Raw genomic sequence first — 18804 nt, 5'->3', positions numbered from 1 at the left:
TAGGCACATTTCATACATGGAAACATTATGCTTATCTCTATTATTTTTTTTCTCATCTCTCATAATTTTTTTACTTATTTTCATATCTCTTTTCTTTAGTAGTACTTTACTAGTTTATTATTAAAATTAGTCTCTTTTGTAAATCATATTATTTTTGGTGAATGGATGGAGTATTGCATCCGTCCCTGAAAATATATCACTTATTTTTTATTTTTGATTGTCCCTAAAAATTTGTCACATTTCACTTTTATCATTTTTAGTGGTGATCATTTAACTAACTCATTTTATTCACATTTTATTATAAAATTAATATAGTATTAAAGTAAGACTCAAATTTCACTTACTTTTTTCAATTTACATTTTAGTAGTACATTTTCTAAAACTAAGTGACAAATTGATGGGGGGGAGTATTTATTATCAACAATAATAAATCAATTCCCGTTAATTTATGCCGATGAATTTAAATCCTTTATATCATTCCTTTACTGAATCCCTATTTGGTAATACGCGAAAGAGTGGGGGTGGAATCGCAAATAGCGTAAAGTTGGAATACTGAAGAAAATTGATGGGAAGGAGACGAAGAAAAGAATCGGACTTCCCTCACTCCAAGTGCCGGTTAAAAATCCCCAAACAAATTGCAACTGAATTGATACATATCGATCGATGGGATCCAACGCAGAGTTTCCGGAGGGGACGGTGCAGAACGTACTGGAGCAGGACTCCTTGAAGTGGATTTTCGTCGGCGGCAAAGGCGGCGTCGGCAAAACCACCTGCAGCTCCATCATCTCAATTTTGCTCGCCAGCGTCCGTGAATCTGTGCTCATCATCTCCACTGATCCTGCCCACAATCTAAGCGATGCCTTCCAGCAGAAGTTCACCAAGTCTCCCTCGCTTGTTAATGGCTTCTCCAACTTGTATGCAATGGTACAATTATTCCCTCGCCACTTTCGCAATGTTTCCAGCTAATTGAACTTTTATTCATCATTTTATTGATGTAGCGATTGATTCTCGATCATGTGAACTTAATTTGATTCGTGTTGGAGTTCCAATCTTATCACCTAACCGATGTTAATTAGTTTTTCTACTCGATTCATTTAAGGCGTTGAATGTATCAAAAGATCTGTTTTTTGTTTCGAATTGTTTTTCTACTCGATTCATTTCATTGAATGGGATTCCTTTTCTAGGAAATTGATCCGACTGTGGAACATGAAGACTCTCTTGGATCAGATGCAACTGATGGATTTGTGTCAGAACTAGCAAATTCTATACCAGGAATCGATGAGGCAATGAGTTTTGCGGAAATGCTAAAGTAAGTCTGAAGTCTACTATGTCGTTGCCTTTGGCAAATGGTTTTTCTTTCTATCGAACGTCACTTATTATGCATTTTCCATCCTTCATTGAGGAATTTAAACCTATCTACTTAGTGTAAGCAAATGGATTTGTGTATTACATTGGTCTTCCTGAAGAAGACATGATTAACTTTTGGAATATTCTCCAGGCTTGTGCAAACCATGGATTACTCTGTCATAGTATTCGATACAGCTCCAACCGGCCACACCCTACGGTTGCTACAGTTTCCTTCAACCTTAGAGAAAGGGCTTGCAAAGATTATGAGCTTAAAGAACAGATTTGGTGGCTTGTTGAGCCAAGTATGATTCGCTCTTTCATTAAGTGTACTACAGTTGTTATTGAAAAAAATCAATTACAAGGTTGAGACTAAGGTGATTCTTCCTATAAGAAGGATTGGTAGTACTTTTGATAATTTCAATAAATTTATAAGAATTGCCGCTTCTATTTCTTTATTATGTTCATACTTATTAATTATCAAGATTGATGATGCAGTTTTATGTTATTCTAGTCCCCAAAGTATATACTTTACTCTTCTATTGGGTGTATCTTGTACGTTAATGCTGGTCTAGGTTTTCTGTTCTTTCATATGAATCTCATTATGACAAATAGCTTATGATGCGCTGAGTTCTCCAAAAACATTTTTTGCCACATTTCATTTTCTTTCCCTCTCTGGCTCTCTCACACTCTCTCAGCTGCTGTGGTGCTCAATAGTTCAGTTATTAATTTTTAATTTCCTATGTGTTGTTGATTCATTCATGAAAATAACCTACTCTCGGTTTTTTTCATGGCAGATGACTCGCCTCCTTGGTGTCGGTGATGAATTCAATGAAGACGCTATCCTTGGAAAACTTGAGGGCATGAAAGAAGTGATTGAACAAGTGAACAAGCAGTTTAAGGATCCCGTAAGATTTTAAATGGCTCTTAGTCGACATTTTTCGTATATCATTGTCCCAGAAAGCCAATTCAGTAATTGAACAATACCCATGTTTACATTTACTGTCCTAAAAATCCTGATGTTGTACCGTTCTCTTTTGGCAGGATTTGACAACCTTCGTCTGTGTCTGCATTCCAGAATTCCTCTCTCTTTATGAAACTGAACGGCTCGTGCAGGAGCTTACTAAATTCGAGATTGATACTCATAATATCATCATTAACCAAGTAATTTATGACGAAGAAGGTAAATTACGTCACTATAATATTTTCTTCCTTCCAAATCCATTTCATTACTAAATAGTTGCACTGTCCTTCTCAGTTGTGGAGTCAAAGTTGCTCAAAGCTAGAATGCGCATGCAGCAGAAATACCTGAATCAGTTTTACATGCTATATGACGACTTCAACATCACTAAGCTGCCATTGTTGCCCCAAGAGGTATGTATGTAATATAGATTGTCACAAAGAAATGATGTATGTTCACTGTAATGATTACAATGATTCTTGGTTATGTATGATCACTATAATTGATGAGTTTTGAGTAACAGGTTTGTGGGGTTGAAGCATTGAAAGCATTTTCGCGCAATTTTCTATCCGTGTACCAACCATCCATCACTCGAGGCACATTAGAAGAGGTGGAGCAGAGAGTATCCGCATTGAGAGAACACCTCAAGAATGCGGAGGCAGAACTGGACAGACTCAACAAGGGGAAGCAGAAGGCTTAGAGAGAGAGAGGGCTTTGAGGGGTTATTAGCATTTTTATTTGAATTTATTTGTAAGTTATGTTTTCCTCATTTTTGTTAGTCGTTGGATCTCATTCAATGTTGTACCATATGTAAACGTGCTGCATTAATCAGCCAGATGAATAACGCTTTTCTTTATACTAGAAAATACTCACGTTTTACTTGTTGTCACAATCATTGTTTTGCAGTTCCATTTTTATGATAAGATGTACACTTGTACTAGTAGATGACAAAATGAAGGTTCTTATTATTGTAGGATGGAGAGTAGTTTTTTTCTTCTTTGTTTGGGTCGAAAATTCTTGTTACGAATGAAATTTCATAGCATCAATCACGCACACTTCTATAACAAGGGAAAATGAATTTTATTGTGTCAACCCCATCGCATTGATTGTTGCTTGATCACTCATGAAAATATAAATTACTCCGGATGCTTTGAAATCATAATCTTGAAATTGATCAAATCACAGATTCTTGAAATTGATGGTGAGAATTCGTTTGTTCATTCTCCTACAGCCACGTTACTGCAATAGGACTCCTAACAGAATGATTATCCGAATTCCACACAAGAGAGCCAAATGAGAAGTTAGTGGATACTATCCCTTTTGCAATGAAGGTCACTTTGTAGCTTAACTTTTGTCCAATCTTCCTAAAATTCAATACTCGAGGCCTTACGATGATCGATATACCTTGGGGTTCAGACACTTTGACAGCATAACTGCTGACCGCAATGCCAACGTTGGTTACTGTTCTTTTAAATGTTGACGTTGTGTTTTTAGCACTGCTGCTGAATTGGACAGCAAAAGAAGGGTAGTTTAGGTCTCCGGTTTGGAAATCAGAAGCATCTGGACAGGTGAAGTTCCCTCCAAAGAAGAGGCCTATTTGTGTGGAGTTGTAGCTTAGGCTGCAAAAGTAAGTGAGGTAGTCTTTGGTGGAGATGTCGTAGATCAAGCCCGGATCAGCCGCCTTCTGGGGGCTGACGTGGCCAGAGCCAAACGCAAAGGGGGTGGCGGAGCTTGAGCCTGCTGAGGCCACATCTGCTATTGGTGAGCCTTGTGAGTCAAGAATGTAGGCTGTAGTCATCATAGCTGATTTGATTGCTTCAGGTGACCACTTTCTGTGCCGTGATTTGAGCAGTGCTGCTAGGCCACTGATGTGGGGGCAGGACATGGAAGTGCCTGATACAATGTTGAAACGAATGCGTCTCCTGTCGCTTGTGAGCTCTGTGGGGCTTATGTTTGGTGGCCATGCTGCAAGAATGTTCACTCCTGGTGCAGTGATGTCTGGTTTGATAATGTCTGGTCCGAACAGACTAGGCCCGCGTGAGGAGAATGCGGCCATGACCGGGGCTGGGCTGTTGTAGACTGCCCCTTCAAATGTGAGCACTGCAGTTGCATTGGTGGTTGAGTTTGAGTACATTTTGACTGCCTTTGATGCTGCAGCTCCAAGAGATGCAGCAGGCAAGATGTGGGCGTCCGCTAGCAGCTCCTCGCCTTGATTCTCGCCATTTGCAAGGATCATGCCGGCTCCACCAGCCATCCTCACTTGCTCTCCTTTCTCAACTCTGCTGTTTATCCCTCTGTCACATATGACAATCCTCCCCTTGACTAGCCTCGGGGAGAGGGAGTTGGCGATGCAGAACCTAGCGACACGGCCACCTGCAGTGTCATCGTATGCCAGATGCAATGGCGTGGTGGGAGCCTTCCCCGAGTAGAGTGAGGTGCCAAGGAGAATCTGGCCATCACCAAGCTCGACTCTGGCTGGAAAAACGCGGTCCATGTAGCTTGCAGCAACGGTTGCCATCCACGGTGCAATGTTGCTAACGGAGGAACCCGAGGGTCCTGAGTTGCCAGCTGAGGCTGAGACAAAGACTCCCTTTTTAACCGCACCGAATGCTGCAATGGCCATGCTGTCCGCGTAGTAAGGCTTCGCGACGCCTCCCAGCGACAGAGACAGCACATCCACACCATCACTGACTGCTTGCTCCATTGCAGCTACTATATCAGAAGTTGCACATCCAAGTTGGTAGCAAGCCTTGTATGCTGCAATTCTTGCTGTGTATCTCATGCCACTTGCTGTCCCTTTAGCCAGGCCTAGGAAGCTCGCGCCTTTAACAAGATTCCCTCCTGCAGTCGAAGAAGTGTGCGTGCCATGGCCCTGGGAGTCACGAGGGGACCGGTAGTCGGAGGTCTCATTCACCCTCCCAGCAATGGCCTCATACCCTTTGAAGAAGGCCTTTGCACCAACAAGCTTCCGGTTGCAATTCGAGGCTGCGAATTTGGGACCAGCCTTACATTTCCCTCTCCAACGAGAGGGCACCGGTGGCAGGCCCTTGCTACGGAAGCTGGGGTGCTCCGGCCATATTCCTGTATCGACCACCCCAATGATCACATCAGAGGCCAGATTCTCAGCATCCCACAAGCCTATCCCCTCTTCTAGGCCAAGGAAATGAGGTGAATGAGTTGTGTGAAGGTTGTATAGTTCATCCATGGTGGCAGAGAGGAACCCGTCCGCTTTGGCTAGAGACTCAAGATGCTGCTTTGACAGCCTTGCAGAGAAGCCAGAAATGACATTTTCATAGACATAAAGGAGCTCTGCCTCCTCTCCTCCTCCTGAGTCTACATTGATAGACTGAATCATTGCTTCATACCATCTTCTCGACGTTCCAACAGAGACGTCGAAAGCTCTCATCTTGGACTTGTCCATGTGGACAACGTATGCGTTCGAGTCCATGGCAGCATAAGAAGTTGAAACAACATTCAGTGCCAGAACTAGGAGGATAGTCCTTAGTATCATAGCTGCCTCTGTAGGAAATCAGCAGAATAAGCAACAATTTCAAGGCATAAAAAATAAATCGTGGACAATGTATAGTAAAACTTGCATGCATTTGTTCTTGAAAAAGATCAACTTTTTACCTGCCATAACGCTTCTCAAAATCAAGAACCAATTGCAGTTGTTGGTCAGAAACTTAGTGGCTGCACTGCACTCTGAATGGAGTGAGACATTTATAGATGGAGAAATGTAAGCTGAGGCGTGCTATCCTGTCACTGATGAATTGGAGAAAGATCAGAACAAAAGCTGCACCAGTTTGATGAGTGACAGCAACTTTTATTCAGAACAATCCAGAATTCTTCGAAAATCTGCATTCTAAGAAACGATTAGTACTCAAAAGAGATGGTTAGAATAGAATCAAAGACATATTGCAATGATAGTATGTAGTGGTGATTTGGTTTGTGGACAAAATGGACCAGCAGCCATCATACTAGCCTTGCTTCTACTTCAAGGCTTCTTCCTCATCACTAGATTTGATGGACCGAACCGGTGATCTCTCTCGAATATCTCGTGCTCTTTTTTCTTCCTTCTTTAGTAGTGAGGATGGACCATTCCTTTGAACATTGATTTCAACTTTATCATCACTCCCCAGTAGAGTTGGATATTTGATCTTAAAATTCATTAGATATGGCTCTTTGCTGCTTTGAATGTTTTTTTATGGCACTGAATTTTGTTATGATGTTTTTGTTGGTGTTATAATTTATAATTGGTTGTTGTTTACTGTTGTTACCCAATTTTTAAAGCTAAATCCTACATAACTTGAAACAACAAAAAATGGGCAAGACTGAAATCCTAAAACCCTTAATTCAGACTTTCAGTATTCTATTCTTAAACCCCCTCTACAGTTGATCAATGGTGCGCCCAGAAAAATGGTGTTTTTTTGTCTTCTTTTCTTTTGGGGGAAAATAAATAAAAAATATACTAGATAAAAAGTTCTAGCTTATTTTTTCCTAGTTTTTTTTTTCTCTCTTACTTTCATCATCTCTTCATTAAACTTAATAAACATTTTTTTCTGACTTTTCGTGCAAAAAAGAAACGCTTCAACTATGGCGGAATTATATTAATATTGTACATTTGAAATTCCTCCTTGTAGTTCAGTTTCCTCAATTGTAAACTACATTTAAAGGAGAAGAATGATCTACTCCCTCCATCTAAAAAAACAGAATTTTGTATGACACTTGAATGCATAACTGAAAAATAAGAAAGAGGTAGAAAGAAAAATAATTGAAGTATTATTGTTAGTGGAAAATAAGGCCCACCTCATTAGAAGAAATGAATAACCAAAAATAGAAGTGTGATATTTTTATGGGACGGACGGAAATGGAAAGAACTTCTATTTTTATGGGATGGAAGGAGTAGTAACTTATCATGTAACTATTTTTAATTTATAATGTTAAATAAAACTTCAAAAATACATGAAAAACTAATTTTCTACAATAGCCCAACCCATTTTACCAAGTAGGCTGATATCTCGACCAAGGTAGCAAATTTTGGAATTTTCACAAATCTTCTTGTAAAGATTGCAGAGACCTCTTTCATAAATAGAATTCGATTAAATCAATAATATAACAAGTAAATCTTTCCATGCATATGATATATGTGGAAACTCTTCTTATATAATGAGACTTACTATAGTTTAACAGAAATACTACAATCAATACAAGCTTATTTACAATTATGCTTAACCCGGATTTCTAATAGCTAACACTATACTAGAAGCATATTTCTAGAATTTGGCTAAAGCTAACATGGCAAAAACTTCAAAAGATAACTCAACCCAAAGGGGGAAAGGGGGAAAACACTCTCTAAGGATGTCTTTTTTAAGTTCATCAACTGATCAAAGTCTTAAGTGCTAGAAATGAAAATGATACTCCCCTGTCCCTTTAAGTGATTCACATTCATTTTTTGGATGTCCTAAGCTAAGTGAGTTATTTTCATTTTTACACTTCTTCTCTTACTTTTTTCTCTCTACTTTTTAATTCTTTCTACTTAATTAATAAAACTTCACTTTCTTAAAATCCGTGCTAAAAAGTAATGCTTCACTTAGTGAGGAACGGAGGGAGTACTACGCATTTGTATAAGTAGAAAAAAAGGCCTAAAAGCTAGATGAGGAAACTACAATTTGAAGGCGTAAGCATTTAGGGAACAAAAGAGTGGCTATATTTTAGGGATTACTTCTAGTTTGTTAGGGGAGCTTGTAAATATGAATCCATGACTTTGTTTTGATAGATTTCCATGTTTTGGTTCTTGTCTATGTGTTTATTTCAATCCGTGTTGGGTTTTGCTAGCAAACTTAATCCGATAAAGGCCTTAACTTCAATGTCTCTTTAACTTGGAGTAGGGAGCTAACATAGATAAGGAACCCTAGGCTAAAACTGATCAGGGGATAGTCCGGGATGGATCTTATGTGTTGAACGTTTGTAGAAGCCAATCTCGAGCTTACTATGCGACTGTAGGAGTGAGGGGTTGGTGAGTAGAGCCTAGGAGACGTGATCAGCTTATCCTAGGTGTAAAATTCCACGATCAGTGATCAGCTGCGTGAGAGCGTAAAATCAACACGATCCCGATAAATATTGGAAAAGGAAAACAGGCTCTATTCAGGCCTGGTAAAATTCGCTTTAAGACTATCTCTAACCATTTGCACTAAATTCAAAATTTACACAATTTTTTAGTTTTTTTCTCACAAATATTTGCAATAACACCATATTTGGTATTGTTTAAAAAAATTTAACAAAAATGAGTTTGAGTTTGATGTATGATTGGAGAAGATTTGAACATCAAAACTCATTTTTGAAGTATGGTTAGAGACGTCTAATATTTGTTAATATAAAAATGTTTTGGGTGATCAAGGATGGATTTGGATCCCCTATTGTACTACTCTACACAACAGAGGCTATTGTTCCATATACCCTAATAATTAAATTATAATGTTAAAATATTGTTTTTGTTGATTACTCCCTCCGTCCCCCATTAAGAGTCACACTTTTCCATTTCGGTCCGTCCCCAATTAAGAATCACACTTCATTTTTACCATAAATAGTAAGTAGTCCCACATTCCACTAACTCAATTCACTCACATTTTATTATAAAACCAATATAAAAAAATGGGTCTCACATTCCACTAACTTTTCTTTACATTTCTTAAAACTCGTGTCCGGTCAAAGAGTGACTCATAATAGGGGACGGAGGGAGTATAAAATACTACTCCCTCCGTTCGACAGTAATAGAGGCATTTCATTTTGCACACTCGTTTTGAAAAAATAATTATAAATAGTTAAAGTGAAGAAAAAGTAAAGTAAGAGAGAGAATATTATAGATAAGACTTTTCTCTACATTATTCTTTCTCTTACTTTACTTTTTATCCATTTTAACTATTTATAATTATTTTTTCAAAATGAGTGCGCAAAATGAAATGCCCCTGTCACTATGGAACGAAGGGAGTATTAAATTGTACTATGAAACACCAGATCCAAACCGATCAAGGAATCCATCTGTGGCAGCTAAAAACGGCTTTTAAGGCATTCTTGTCCCCATTATTTGGGATTGTTCTTTCTTCAATTTCTTACTTTAAGCCTTAAGGCTTGATTCCTGTTTCGAGCAATCAATACAAACATCATCTTTTCACAAAGCAGTTATATTCATGGAAATATTCTTTAACTCAATTGTTGGCATTTTTATATTCATGGAAATATTGATTACTCAATTGTCGTCGTAGTTGGTTCCCAGACATTATTTATTCAACTGTTAATACTCCCTTTATGTAATTCTAAGATTCTAAGTGGAACAATTTTTATTTGAACACAAGATTTTATATAGTGATAATTCATTAGTTAATAGAGATGAGTAGTTTTTTATAGTATTCCACATTAATTATTTTATATATTTTTTATTTATTTTCTCATTTGTATATATATTTTTAATTGTAAAATCATAAAGTAATGATCATTATAATCTAAAAAATTTAAATCTAAATACATAAACAATTTTAAAATTATATTTCTATTTTTTAAAGGAATATATTTCTCAATTATTTCAACGAGCCAATACTATCGTCGTATACAACAATCGTAAACAATTTTGGACTCCCACTATAAATATCCCGCTTCCACCACTGTCTCAAAGCATTGTGATTCTCCAACCCCAATGACGGCAATGACCTAAAACTGCAACATGATATGGCAATTTTAGTGTCATAATTTTTTTATTGCTAAAGTGAATTGTATAAATGACAACAGAAATGATCTAAGTAAAATGTGTTGGGGCCAATTTATAGTCGGCATAAACTTGCATAGTTATGAAATTAAAACATGTGGCTCATTACTCAGCTCCACTCGGACTTCACGCTGTCCATTTCCATATTTCGTCCCTCTTTCAAATGTGTGGACACTATCAATTTCACACACAATATGAGATCACCATTTAAACAACAATATTATCACATTTGATTGATAGCGACCCTGTTGCCTTACTATTGTATACGCCTACGAGTTTTAATACTGTTCCTTATAATAATTGATTAATGAGAAACAAAAATAATTTGGATAGAAAATCTTGTTTTCGTTCACTTAGATCCAACGATCCATATTTAGAGGATAAAGTAGGAGGGTATTATCGGACTCCCTCTCTAACTTTTCCCTCCTTTAATTATTTATTTATTTTTAACAGAGTATCAGAAAACAGAAATTCTCTCCGATCCCAAATCCCAATTTAACCGCTAAATTGTCCTTTTTCTCTTTCTACCTCAGCACTCAGCAGCAATGGCGGCAGCGGCAGAGGACCATTCTCTCTCCACTCCCCTCCTCTCCTCCGACCAGCCCCACGTCATCGTCACAGTCCAAGACGGACCAGATCTGCCTCAACCCGAAACCGATCTATTTCAATCGGGAGATGACAATCGCCGCAATCCCTACGCGTTTATCGGGGCCCACGACGAATTCGAGGTGCCCGGATCCTCCACCATCGACCCCTTCCGCAACCACACCCCAAACGTCGAGGGCTTCTACGAGTGCCTCAAGATACTCATCTGCTTGCCTATCGCGCTGCTCCGCCTTGTGCTCTTCGGCCTGTCTTTGACAGTCGGCTACTTGATTACTCGCCTGGCGCTGTGTGGCTGGAAGGACCGGCAGAATCCTATGCCTAAGTGGCGCTGTCGGCTCATGTGGGTCACCCGCTTTTGTGGTCGGGCTATCCTTTTCTCCTTTGGGTATAAAGCTCTTAACTTTACTAGCTTCTTTTTAAATTCGCCAAGATTTATGTTGGGAGTAGCAGTTTTATATTTCCTGTGTTGATTTACTTACAAATTGAATTGCTTACTCTTTCTATGGAGCGCTGGGTATGCTTGTTTTCATGCTCAAGATTCCGTGACGATTAGTTCTTTGGGAAAAATATTAAATATTTTAATTGGGGAAGCATCACAAATTATGAAATCAGAGTGATGGATAGGATTGATTTTGAGCTAGCAGTGTCCTACTTCAAAATGAGTTGTCCCCGAATAGGTTTCCTATTTTAGAATTCCGTGATAAAAGGTTGCCAAACTTCCTATGTAACCCCCTTTCATCAATGCTATTTTTTTGCTTTTTAAGTTTTTAACTTGATACTACATTAGTAGTGGTAATAGTGAAGTTGCCCACTTTCTTGAAGTGTGTTTTAGTGGAAGGGGAGACTTATATAGTACGGATGGAGTAATTAATAGTAGATGTTGTCACTGTCAGCATTCCGTTTAAGTGACTTCAGTTTTAGTTTATTCAGAAACTAATTGTTGTTTCTTTTGCATATTTTGTTCTGCAGCTACCATTGGATAAGAAGAAAAGGAAAACCTGCTCCAAGGGAAATTGCTCCTATAGTTGTGTCTAATCATGTATCATATATTGATCCGATTTTCTTTTTCTATGAATTATTTCCCACCATAGTGTCTGCGGATACACATGATTCAATGCCTTTTGTTGGGACCATAATCAGAGCAATGCAGGTATGATTGTAATCTTTCTCTGATAAGTCTGTATAAATTTTTAACAATTTATAATTCCAATAGCTCTTACTTGTCTTCTTTTTATTCCGGTGTTCAGTCGGGGAAGCACATGTGTTTCTCAGGATGAAATCTTTTGTTGTTTAGTTAGGGTTTATTCATTGCAATATAATCATGCTTGGTGCCATCATATATATTATTAATCATTATGTTTTTCCTGCATTAGGTTATTTATGTTGATAGATTCTCGAAGTCATCGAGGAAGCATGCTGTAAATGAAATCAAGGTAGGAAAATCCCATATGCTGTCATTTATTGTCTTTAACCGAAACAAATACATGAATATCTCTCTTATAATTGTTCTTGGTTAAAAATGTATTTACTTTCATTTATCTATATATAAGCTATTTGATACAGAAATGTTCTTTAAGGACCTGAAAACAGAGAAAAGCTTCATGCAATCGGTTTCCTCGTGTGCTTTTATTTCCTGAGGGAACAACAACCAATGGCAGAGTTCTTTTATCATTCCAAATTGGTGCATTCATTCCTGGCTATCCTGTTCAGCCAGTTGCTGTTCGTTACCCCTATGTTCACTTTGACCAGTCATGGTAATGCCAGATTTTTTTTTTTCCATTGGATATGCCTCTTCATTTCTTTTTGCATGTTCAACTTCATATTTGTGCCATCTTTTACAGGGGAAATATCACACTTGCCATGTTAATGTTCAGAATGTTTACGCAGTTCCACAATTTCATGGAGGTATGTTTCTTTGTATTTGATTCTTATATCTGTGTACTGTGTAGTAGTTATCCCTGGATTATTATCTTTTCATAACTAGACGATAGTGCCTAGTGCTACTGCTACCGCTAACAGGCCTAAAATAATTACAACATCAGGCATTTCCTTTTATGATAATCGCAAGGAGTACAATATACTGATACTTTCATACCATTCTCCTGTCATTATTCACAGGTAGAATATCTTCCGCTTGTTTATCCTAATGAGAATCGGAAGGAAAATGCAGTTCATTTTTCTCAGAGGGTGAGCTATGTCTAAATTTCTGTATGGATATGCTAGCTCTCATTTATGTTAAACAGCAGTAACCCTGAATACTATTTTAGGTCTAACTTCAATCATGCCACACTCCAGTTGCCTGTAATTAGCTATCGATTTGGTTATTTCCCAAATTTCTGAAACTTTGTTGATGCTTAATGTATGTCTATTTACTAGAACACATACCATGACCTTGAATGTGGCTTCTTCGTCTTTCTTTTGTTTTTTCTGAGTATACAATATACAATTGTATAGCATACAAATATTGCACTAATACTTCATTTAATTATGTTATTCTTAAGTGTGCTTGACCTAATGCAGACTGGGCGTGCCATTGCAAGTGCCCTCAATGTAGCACAGACGGCTCACTCATATGGAGACTTTATGCTTCTTTCTAAGGCTGCTGAGTCAAAGCAGGTTGCATATTATTTTCCAACGCTATAAAATATGTTTGTCTTCAATTTTGAAGAGAATATTTCAAGATTATATGTTGAACTTTAGTATGATAGTTTTACAAGTGCTCTTTTTTGTTGGAGTTTATGACTGGTTTCAGTGCCTTAAATATTCAATGTGTTTTAACTAACTTAAGTCCTGAGACCTAAGATTGTGAATGTAAGGACTGTTGGCCTTAGTCATCTATAGTAGTAGTATGTTGGCCTGCGGTTTGGTTAAATTTGGCCCAGAAGTCCAGGTCTCCGACTTCTTGTATAGACCATTGATTTTTTGGCCTTTGTGTTTCTCAAATTTATTTTTTTGTAAATAATGGATTACTGTAATTACTCATTATCAATTTAGTTTAGATTTGGTGGTATCCTATTTCTTCTGCCTTTACATTTATTTGTTAGTTATTATTAAATATGCTTGGTTTATTTGTTCTCCATCTAGTCAAAGCCTGTTTGATCATATGGAAAGTGTGCCCATATGAATGGTTATTCACAATGTTGATTTTCTTTTTGTGCAAATTTGAATGATCCATTGATAGTATATGTTTTTATTTTCTTTTACCAGGAAAACCCGTCGCTGTACATGGTAGAACTGGGCTGGGTACAATCGGTAAGTTAAATTGGCCTTAACTAAGTGTTAAGGAAATTAATGTCTCCTTTTGCATTGTACAATTGTTTTGAATGTTGGGTCCACTGCTAATATCATCCCAAACATGTTTGAAAAACAGTCGAAGAAGAAATGATGTTTAGAGCTAATTTGATGTGCTTAGATTCAATGTCTACATCATTTAAATTCTCTTGCTGTAGTGCTTTGTGTTTAAAGAAGGAATCTGCATTGCACAATAATGGAGGGAATTCACCATTCCAGTTTGCGTTTCATGAATGACTGCTGGTATTACGTAAACATTTTAATGGTACTTCACAAAAGTTTGTTGCAGTAGCTTCAAAACAGATGGAACATCACCCTAAGTAATTAGAATGGATGCCCGAAATTTCTTCTTGTTTCCTGTCCCTCACCCATAACCTGTTGCCAGTTGCCACATCCTCTACAAAAAAAGAGCAAGAAATGGAACAAGAAAGAAAGATGAATATACTCCCTCTGTTTCCTAAAAATAGGAACTTTGGAAAACAGCACGAGTTTTAATACAAAGTTGGTAAAGTAAGAGAGAGGAAGAGAAAAATGGGTTAATTAAAAAAGAGTGGAGAATAAGTAGTGGAAGTAGTGTTAGTGGATTGTGGGGTCCATTTCCTAAAATGGAAGTTTCTATTTTTAGGAAAAGGATCAAAAAGGAAAGAATTTCTATTTTTAGGAAACAGAGGGAGTAAATTTTATTCCTTTCTCATAGTTTGCTTTGAACGTTGAGTCTTTGATCAGCAAAAGTTATCCACACTTTGCAGAAGTCTCATAACAATGTGTACTTGGTATAAACTATAATGGCAGCTCTACCCTCCCTTTTGTTTTGCTTAATGGCTCTAGTGAAGCTCAGTAACCATAAGCTGGAAATATATGGGTTACAAAGTAAATTCTATAAAATATCCCAGATCATGCAACTTTGTTATAAACTACTTGTAATTCTTTTGATTTATTGTATCACTTAACTGCAGTCGTTGCATCTGAGTGTTGTGGAAGCAGTTGAGTTTTTGGAGATATTTCTGTCGATGAATCCAGATCCCAGGTATTCCGAAATTTTGTTCTGTTGCATTAAATATATCATTTTATAGTTGCTTCAGTAAGAGATTCTTTCTGCATTTTAGCTGGGTCCACCTCTAACACACCTTGTAATGCACTAATTACGATTAAGAAATGCATAAATCATTTTGCGTACTTCCAATTTTACCCGAAGTTGCAATGTTGAGCTTCATCTTTCAGTTTTTTTAAGATGGAATTATCCAGGAACCTCATAACTTCCTATGAACAAATTGGCAAAAGTAAAAAAAAAACTACTCCTACCTTAAAAAAGGGTTTTTTTTTAGGTTCTATCTTGTAGTCAGCTGTCAAGGTCTCTGGCAATGGATTTTGGGCTTGGTTAACTCTTATCTATTTTATACTCAAAACATGGCGTGAACAGGTCACTGTCTATACTTTGGTGAAGAAGAGAGTATGTTTTTTTTATGATGGTCAACCACTTGCATGTTCTATGAAATTAAGATGATCATGCAACATTTATAACTTGATTCTGATAAAATTTTATTTATTTCAGTGGGCTTGTTGAATTCCGTGATTTTCTAAGAGCTCTGAGACTGAAACCTTGTGGTCTTTCTGAGAAGGTTAGTTCTAAATGTTTCTGAGTTTCTCCTTCATGAACTGTTTTACCTCTTTTCATGGTGACTTGGTGTTTCCGACTGCATCCAAAACGACAATGATGGATGTCGCAATTTTTTATGCTATTAAAACATGGGTGATAGCCCCCACCCCAGTGTAGATTTTACTGAACAATTTCCTTGTTATTCTGCAGATGTTTGATTTTATTGATGTGCAGAAGATGGGTAAAATAACATTTAAGCAGGTAAGTTTGTTATAGAATGCTCATAAAATTTGTTAATATGGATATTTGCAACAAACCAGTACTAGTGGTTTTCTTTACCAACCACACGTAGTATCTCAATTAGCAGGTTTTAGAAACCTTAATATCTAAAAGAGAAAAAAATGGAAGCAGTTCAATAAAACACAAGACCCACTTAGGAACAATAATGTATGTAGTTTAGGTATCCTACTCTGGCTTTCTGGTTGTACTGGCTCAACAAGTGAAGTTTTTGCTTTTAAACATTTGAACGTACTATGTATAAGTTGAAACTCAGTGAGATGTGTATTTGTTTGCGATGTTGTATCCTGTTCTAGATGTTTCTGACATTTGAAATGTCAGTTCTTGCTAGGTTCAGCCCACATTTTGAAGCAGCCTCTGTTTCGGAGGGCATGTGATGTGGCATTTGGTGAATGTGCAACAAGTGGGAATGATCATATTTTGAAGCAAGAGGTTTATAACTATATCTGGCTCCCTTTTGACGCTGATTCTTAAACTGTCTTGTGACTTTTAGTCTGAGATTTTCCCTTATCCCCTGTTTTTTGTTATTTTGACAGTTACAAGATGCAGTTTCACTATCAATTCCAAGCTTAAATACTGAGGAGGTTAGTTGGGTATTATCTGGCATTAATCCTATCAAGAATCTGGACCCTCTGACTTTTACACATTTAAAAATAATTTGTTTTATGGTAAAAGGTTGAAATGTTCTACCTACCCTATTAATCTGCCACTTAATTAACATATCTCCTTAGATAATTGGGCATTTTAGTGTGGACAACTATGCTGCGGACTAATAAGGAAATGAGTCATATGACGGATAGTTTTATTTTCTTATTTTCTCAGACTTGTTTATTGTGGTGTATACAGATTCATGGGCTTTTTAGGTTGTTCGACGTGGATAATGACGATAGGGTCAGCAGGGACGATTTTATCTCCTGTTTGAGACGGCATCCTTTGCTCATAGCACTTTTTGCACCCAAATTGCTGCACAGAGGTTCGTCCATAGCTGATCAAAATTTAGTAGAGGAAGTCTTGTAACGACTCATCCATCCGGAGAGTAATGCTATTGTTTTATTAGTGGTTATGCTATCTACAGAGGAGACTGTAATGCAGCCCTCATAGTCAAATTTCCTAAAATTTTGTAACCTTTATTTGTGAGAAGAGCTTTTTTTTTTAAAATTTTATTATGGCATAACAGTGTCTGTAAATTTGGCATGTCTTAAGGAATTACTGTAAAGTAGCAGAGCAGATGAGATTTGATGGGGGAGAATTAATGTTGAAATTGGTGGACAAAAATGGTGTAATGGTGGTGGAGCCCTTGGATCATTGTTTGCTACCAAATGCCATAAATTTTGTTGTCTCTCCAAATGGGCCAACTTATTATGTTTGGGAATTGGTGATGGTAGTAGTGCTGTCCTTGGATGTGTCAGCCTCTATAAATCTTCTTCATTATTAAGCGTGTACTGAAATAGTTAATTAAAAGAATTTTCAAACATGTTTTAACTTTTAAATATGGATTTCGTCTTTATGCTTGTAGTCAAGTTTATTTTGAGCATGGCACAAAAATGAAATTAAATTTACCAATGTATAAGTATCCTTTAGTTGACCCAATAGCTCTACAGAAATTATTGCGTGGGGAATTTAACTCTGCTCTTTATAAATAGCTATTGAGATCAGTTCGAATGAGTTATGTCATTATAAAATTATTTGTTATTAATACTAAATTTATTTTTTTATAAAATAAAACCTTATTTAGATTATGGTATTAAAATAGTAAATATCCAATGATGCTATAAATTTATGAGGATTTTTGGAAATGTAGTAAATTATTGTTAGTTCATATTGAAATGAGCTTGACCTATCTTACCTCAACTCTAGCACATTTTCTGCTTTTTAAAACACCCAACCCAACATAAAAAAAAAAGAAAATACTCCTGGCTATGTAACCATGTCTGACGAGCAAAAGAAATTAGGTGAAGCTATTTATCATATTAATAGTGAACTTCAAAAATGGTCCCTGGACTTTAAAAATATCACCAGTAGTTCCTGGACTAAGGGTTAATATCAAAAACGGTCCTTTTGCACTGTTTCGAGACGAAAATGCCCTTTTGAGGGATTTTGGGGGGTTTGGGCAATTTGGTCTTTTTACACTTTCAACATTTTAAATCTGATTATTTCAGTCATGTACTAAATCTGATATTATTCAAAATTATCATTCTTCTTCCCTTTTGTCATCCTTCACTTTGTTTCTTTATTTCAATATTAGATTTAATTTTACAAAATTAAATTTTAAATTTCAGGTTTTAAATATCAATAAATTTTTTTAATTATAAAAATTAATAAATAACAAAAATTAATAGTCATGATCAATATTTGATAGTGTCTAATATTTAATCAATAAGATATGACAACGCCTTAGTTTTAATCAATATTTAATAGGTTTAATCATAAATAGATCATATAACACGATTTATTCTGAAATAAATTGCATCTAATGCAAGACTAATATAATTTTCGTTTATTAATTTGAAAACAATCAAAATGACTAGAAAATTTCAACTAAAATAATCCTATATAAAATTTTTAGTCAACTTCATAATATTCAATCACAAGCAATTATAACAACCGAACGAAGGCTAAATAGAATAACTCTTATTTTTCCATCGTGATTAATATTATCTTTCTATACTTCTTCAATTCAGCTGAATATTATATTAAATAACAAAAAATAATAGTTTTAATAAATATTTATAGTGTCCATGAATTAATAGTTTAATTAAAAAAATTTATTGATATTTAAAAATTAAAATTTAAAATATAATTTTATGAATTAAATCTAATATTGAAATAAAGAAACAAAGTGAAGGATGACAAAAGGGAAGAAGAATGATAATTTTGAAATAATATCAGATTTAGTACATAACTGAAATAATATCAGATTTAAAATGTTAAAAGTGTAAAAAGACCAAA

At 36.3% G+C, this 18804-nt stretch overlaps 3 protein-coding genes across 3 annotated transcripts; 2 read left to right on the top strand and 1 right to left on the bottom strand.

The window, feature by feature from the left end:
- The first annotated feature begins 566 nt into the window (after positions 1–566).
- On the top strand, positions 567–3184 carry LOC125195921 (ATPase GET3A). The gene is made up of 7 exons (XM_048094208.1): positions 567–924; positions 1185–1309; positions 1499–1649; positions 2142–2252; positions 2389–2527; positions 2603–2718; positions 2829–3184. The coding sequence occupies exons 1-7, from the start codon at positions 664–666 to the stop codon at positions 3003–3005; spliced, it is 1080 nt and encodes a 359-aa protein (XP_047950165.1). The 5' UTR covers positions 567–663; the 3' UTR covers positions 3006–3184.
- Positions 3185–3366: 182 nt separating this feature from the next.
- On the bottom strand, positions 3367–6048 carry LOC125195920 (subtilisin-like protease SBT1.1). Its single transcript, XM_048094207.1, has 2 exons — positions 5936–6048; positions 3367–5824 (listed from the first exon to the last, which is right to left on the bottom strand). Exons 1-2 carry the CDS (start codon positions 5940–5942, stop codon positions 3531–3533), a joined length of 2301 nt encoding a protein of 766 aa, XP_047950164.1. The 5' UTR covers positions 5943–6048; the 3' UTR covers positions 3367–3530.
- Positions 6049–10523: 4475 nt separating this feature from the next.
- On the top strand, positions 10524–17217 carry LOC125195695 (lysophospholipid acyltransferase LPEAT2-like). Its single transcript, XM_048093861.1, has 14 exons — positions 10524–11055; positions 11640–11820; positions 12044–12103; positions 12261–12424; positions 12512–12575; positions 12789–12857; positions 13191–13286; positions 13878–13922; positions 14918–14988; positions 15514–15580; positions 15769–15819; positions 16177–16287; positions 16392–16439; positions 16702–17217. The coding sequence occupies exons 1-14, from the start codon at positions 10610–10612 to the stop codon at positions 16870–16872; spliced, it is 1644 nt and encodes a 547-aa protein (XP_047949818.1). The 5' UTR covers positions 10524–10609; the 3' UTR covers positions 16873–17217.
- Positions 17218–18804: the final 1587 nt, after the last annotated feature.

Source organism: Salvia hispanica, chromosome 6 (assembly GCF_023119035.1).
Source record: "Salvia hispanica cultivar TCC Black 2014 chromosome 6, UniMelb_Shisp_WGS_1.0, whole genome shotgun sequence".
Lineage (NCBI taxonomy): Eukaryota > Viridiplantae > Streptophyta > Magnoliopsida > Lamiales > Lamiaceae > Salvia > Salvia hispanica.
The sequence above is the reverse complement of the archived record's forward strand: the minus strand, read 5'-3'. Positions and strand labels throughout refer to the sequence as shown.

Excerpts from the sequence above, each read along its gene's own strand:
- LOC125195921 (XM_048094208.1), top strand. The coding sequence starts at position 664 with ATGGGATCCAACGCAGAGTTTCCGGAGGGGACGGTGCAGAACGTACTG. Across the intron at positions 925-1,184 it reads TCTCCAACTTGTATGCAATG|GAAATTGATCCGACTGTGGA; the intron begins GTACAATTATTC and ends TTCCTTTTCTAG. Across the intron at positions 1,650-2,141 it reads TTGGTGGCTTGTTGAGCCAA|ATGACTCGCCTCCTTGGTGT; the intron begins GTATGATTCGCT and ends TTTTCATGGCAG.
- LOC125195695 (XM_048093861.1), top strand. The coding sequence starts at position 10,610 with ATGGCGGCAGCGGCAGAGGACCATTCTCTCTCCACTCCCCTCCTCTCC. Across the intron at positions 12,425-12,511 it reads GTTCACTTTGACCAGTCATG|GGGAAATATCACACTTGCCA; the intron begins GTAATGCCAGAT and ends CATCTTTTACAG. Across the intron at positions 12,858-13,190 it reads CAGTTCATTTTTCTCAGAGG|ACTGGGCGTGCCATTGCAAG; the intron begins GTGAGCTATGTC and ends GACCTAATGCAG.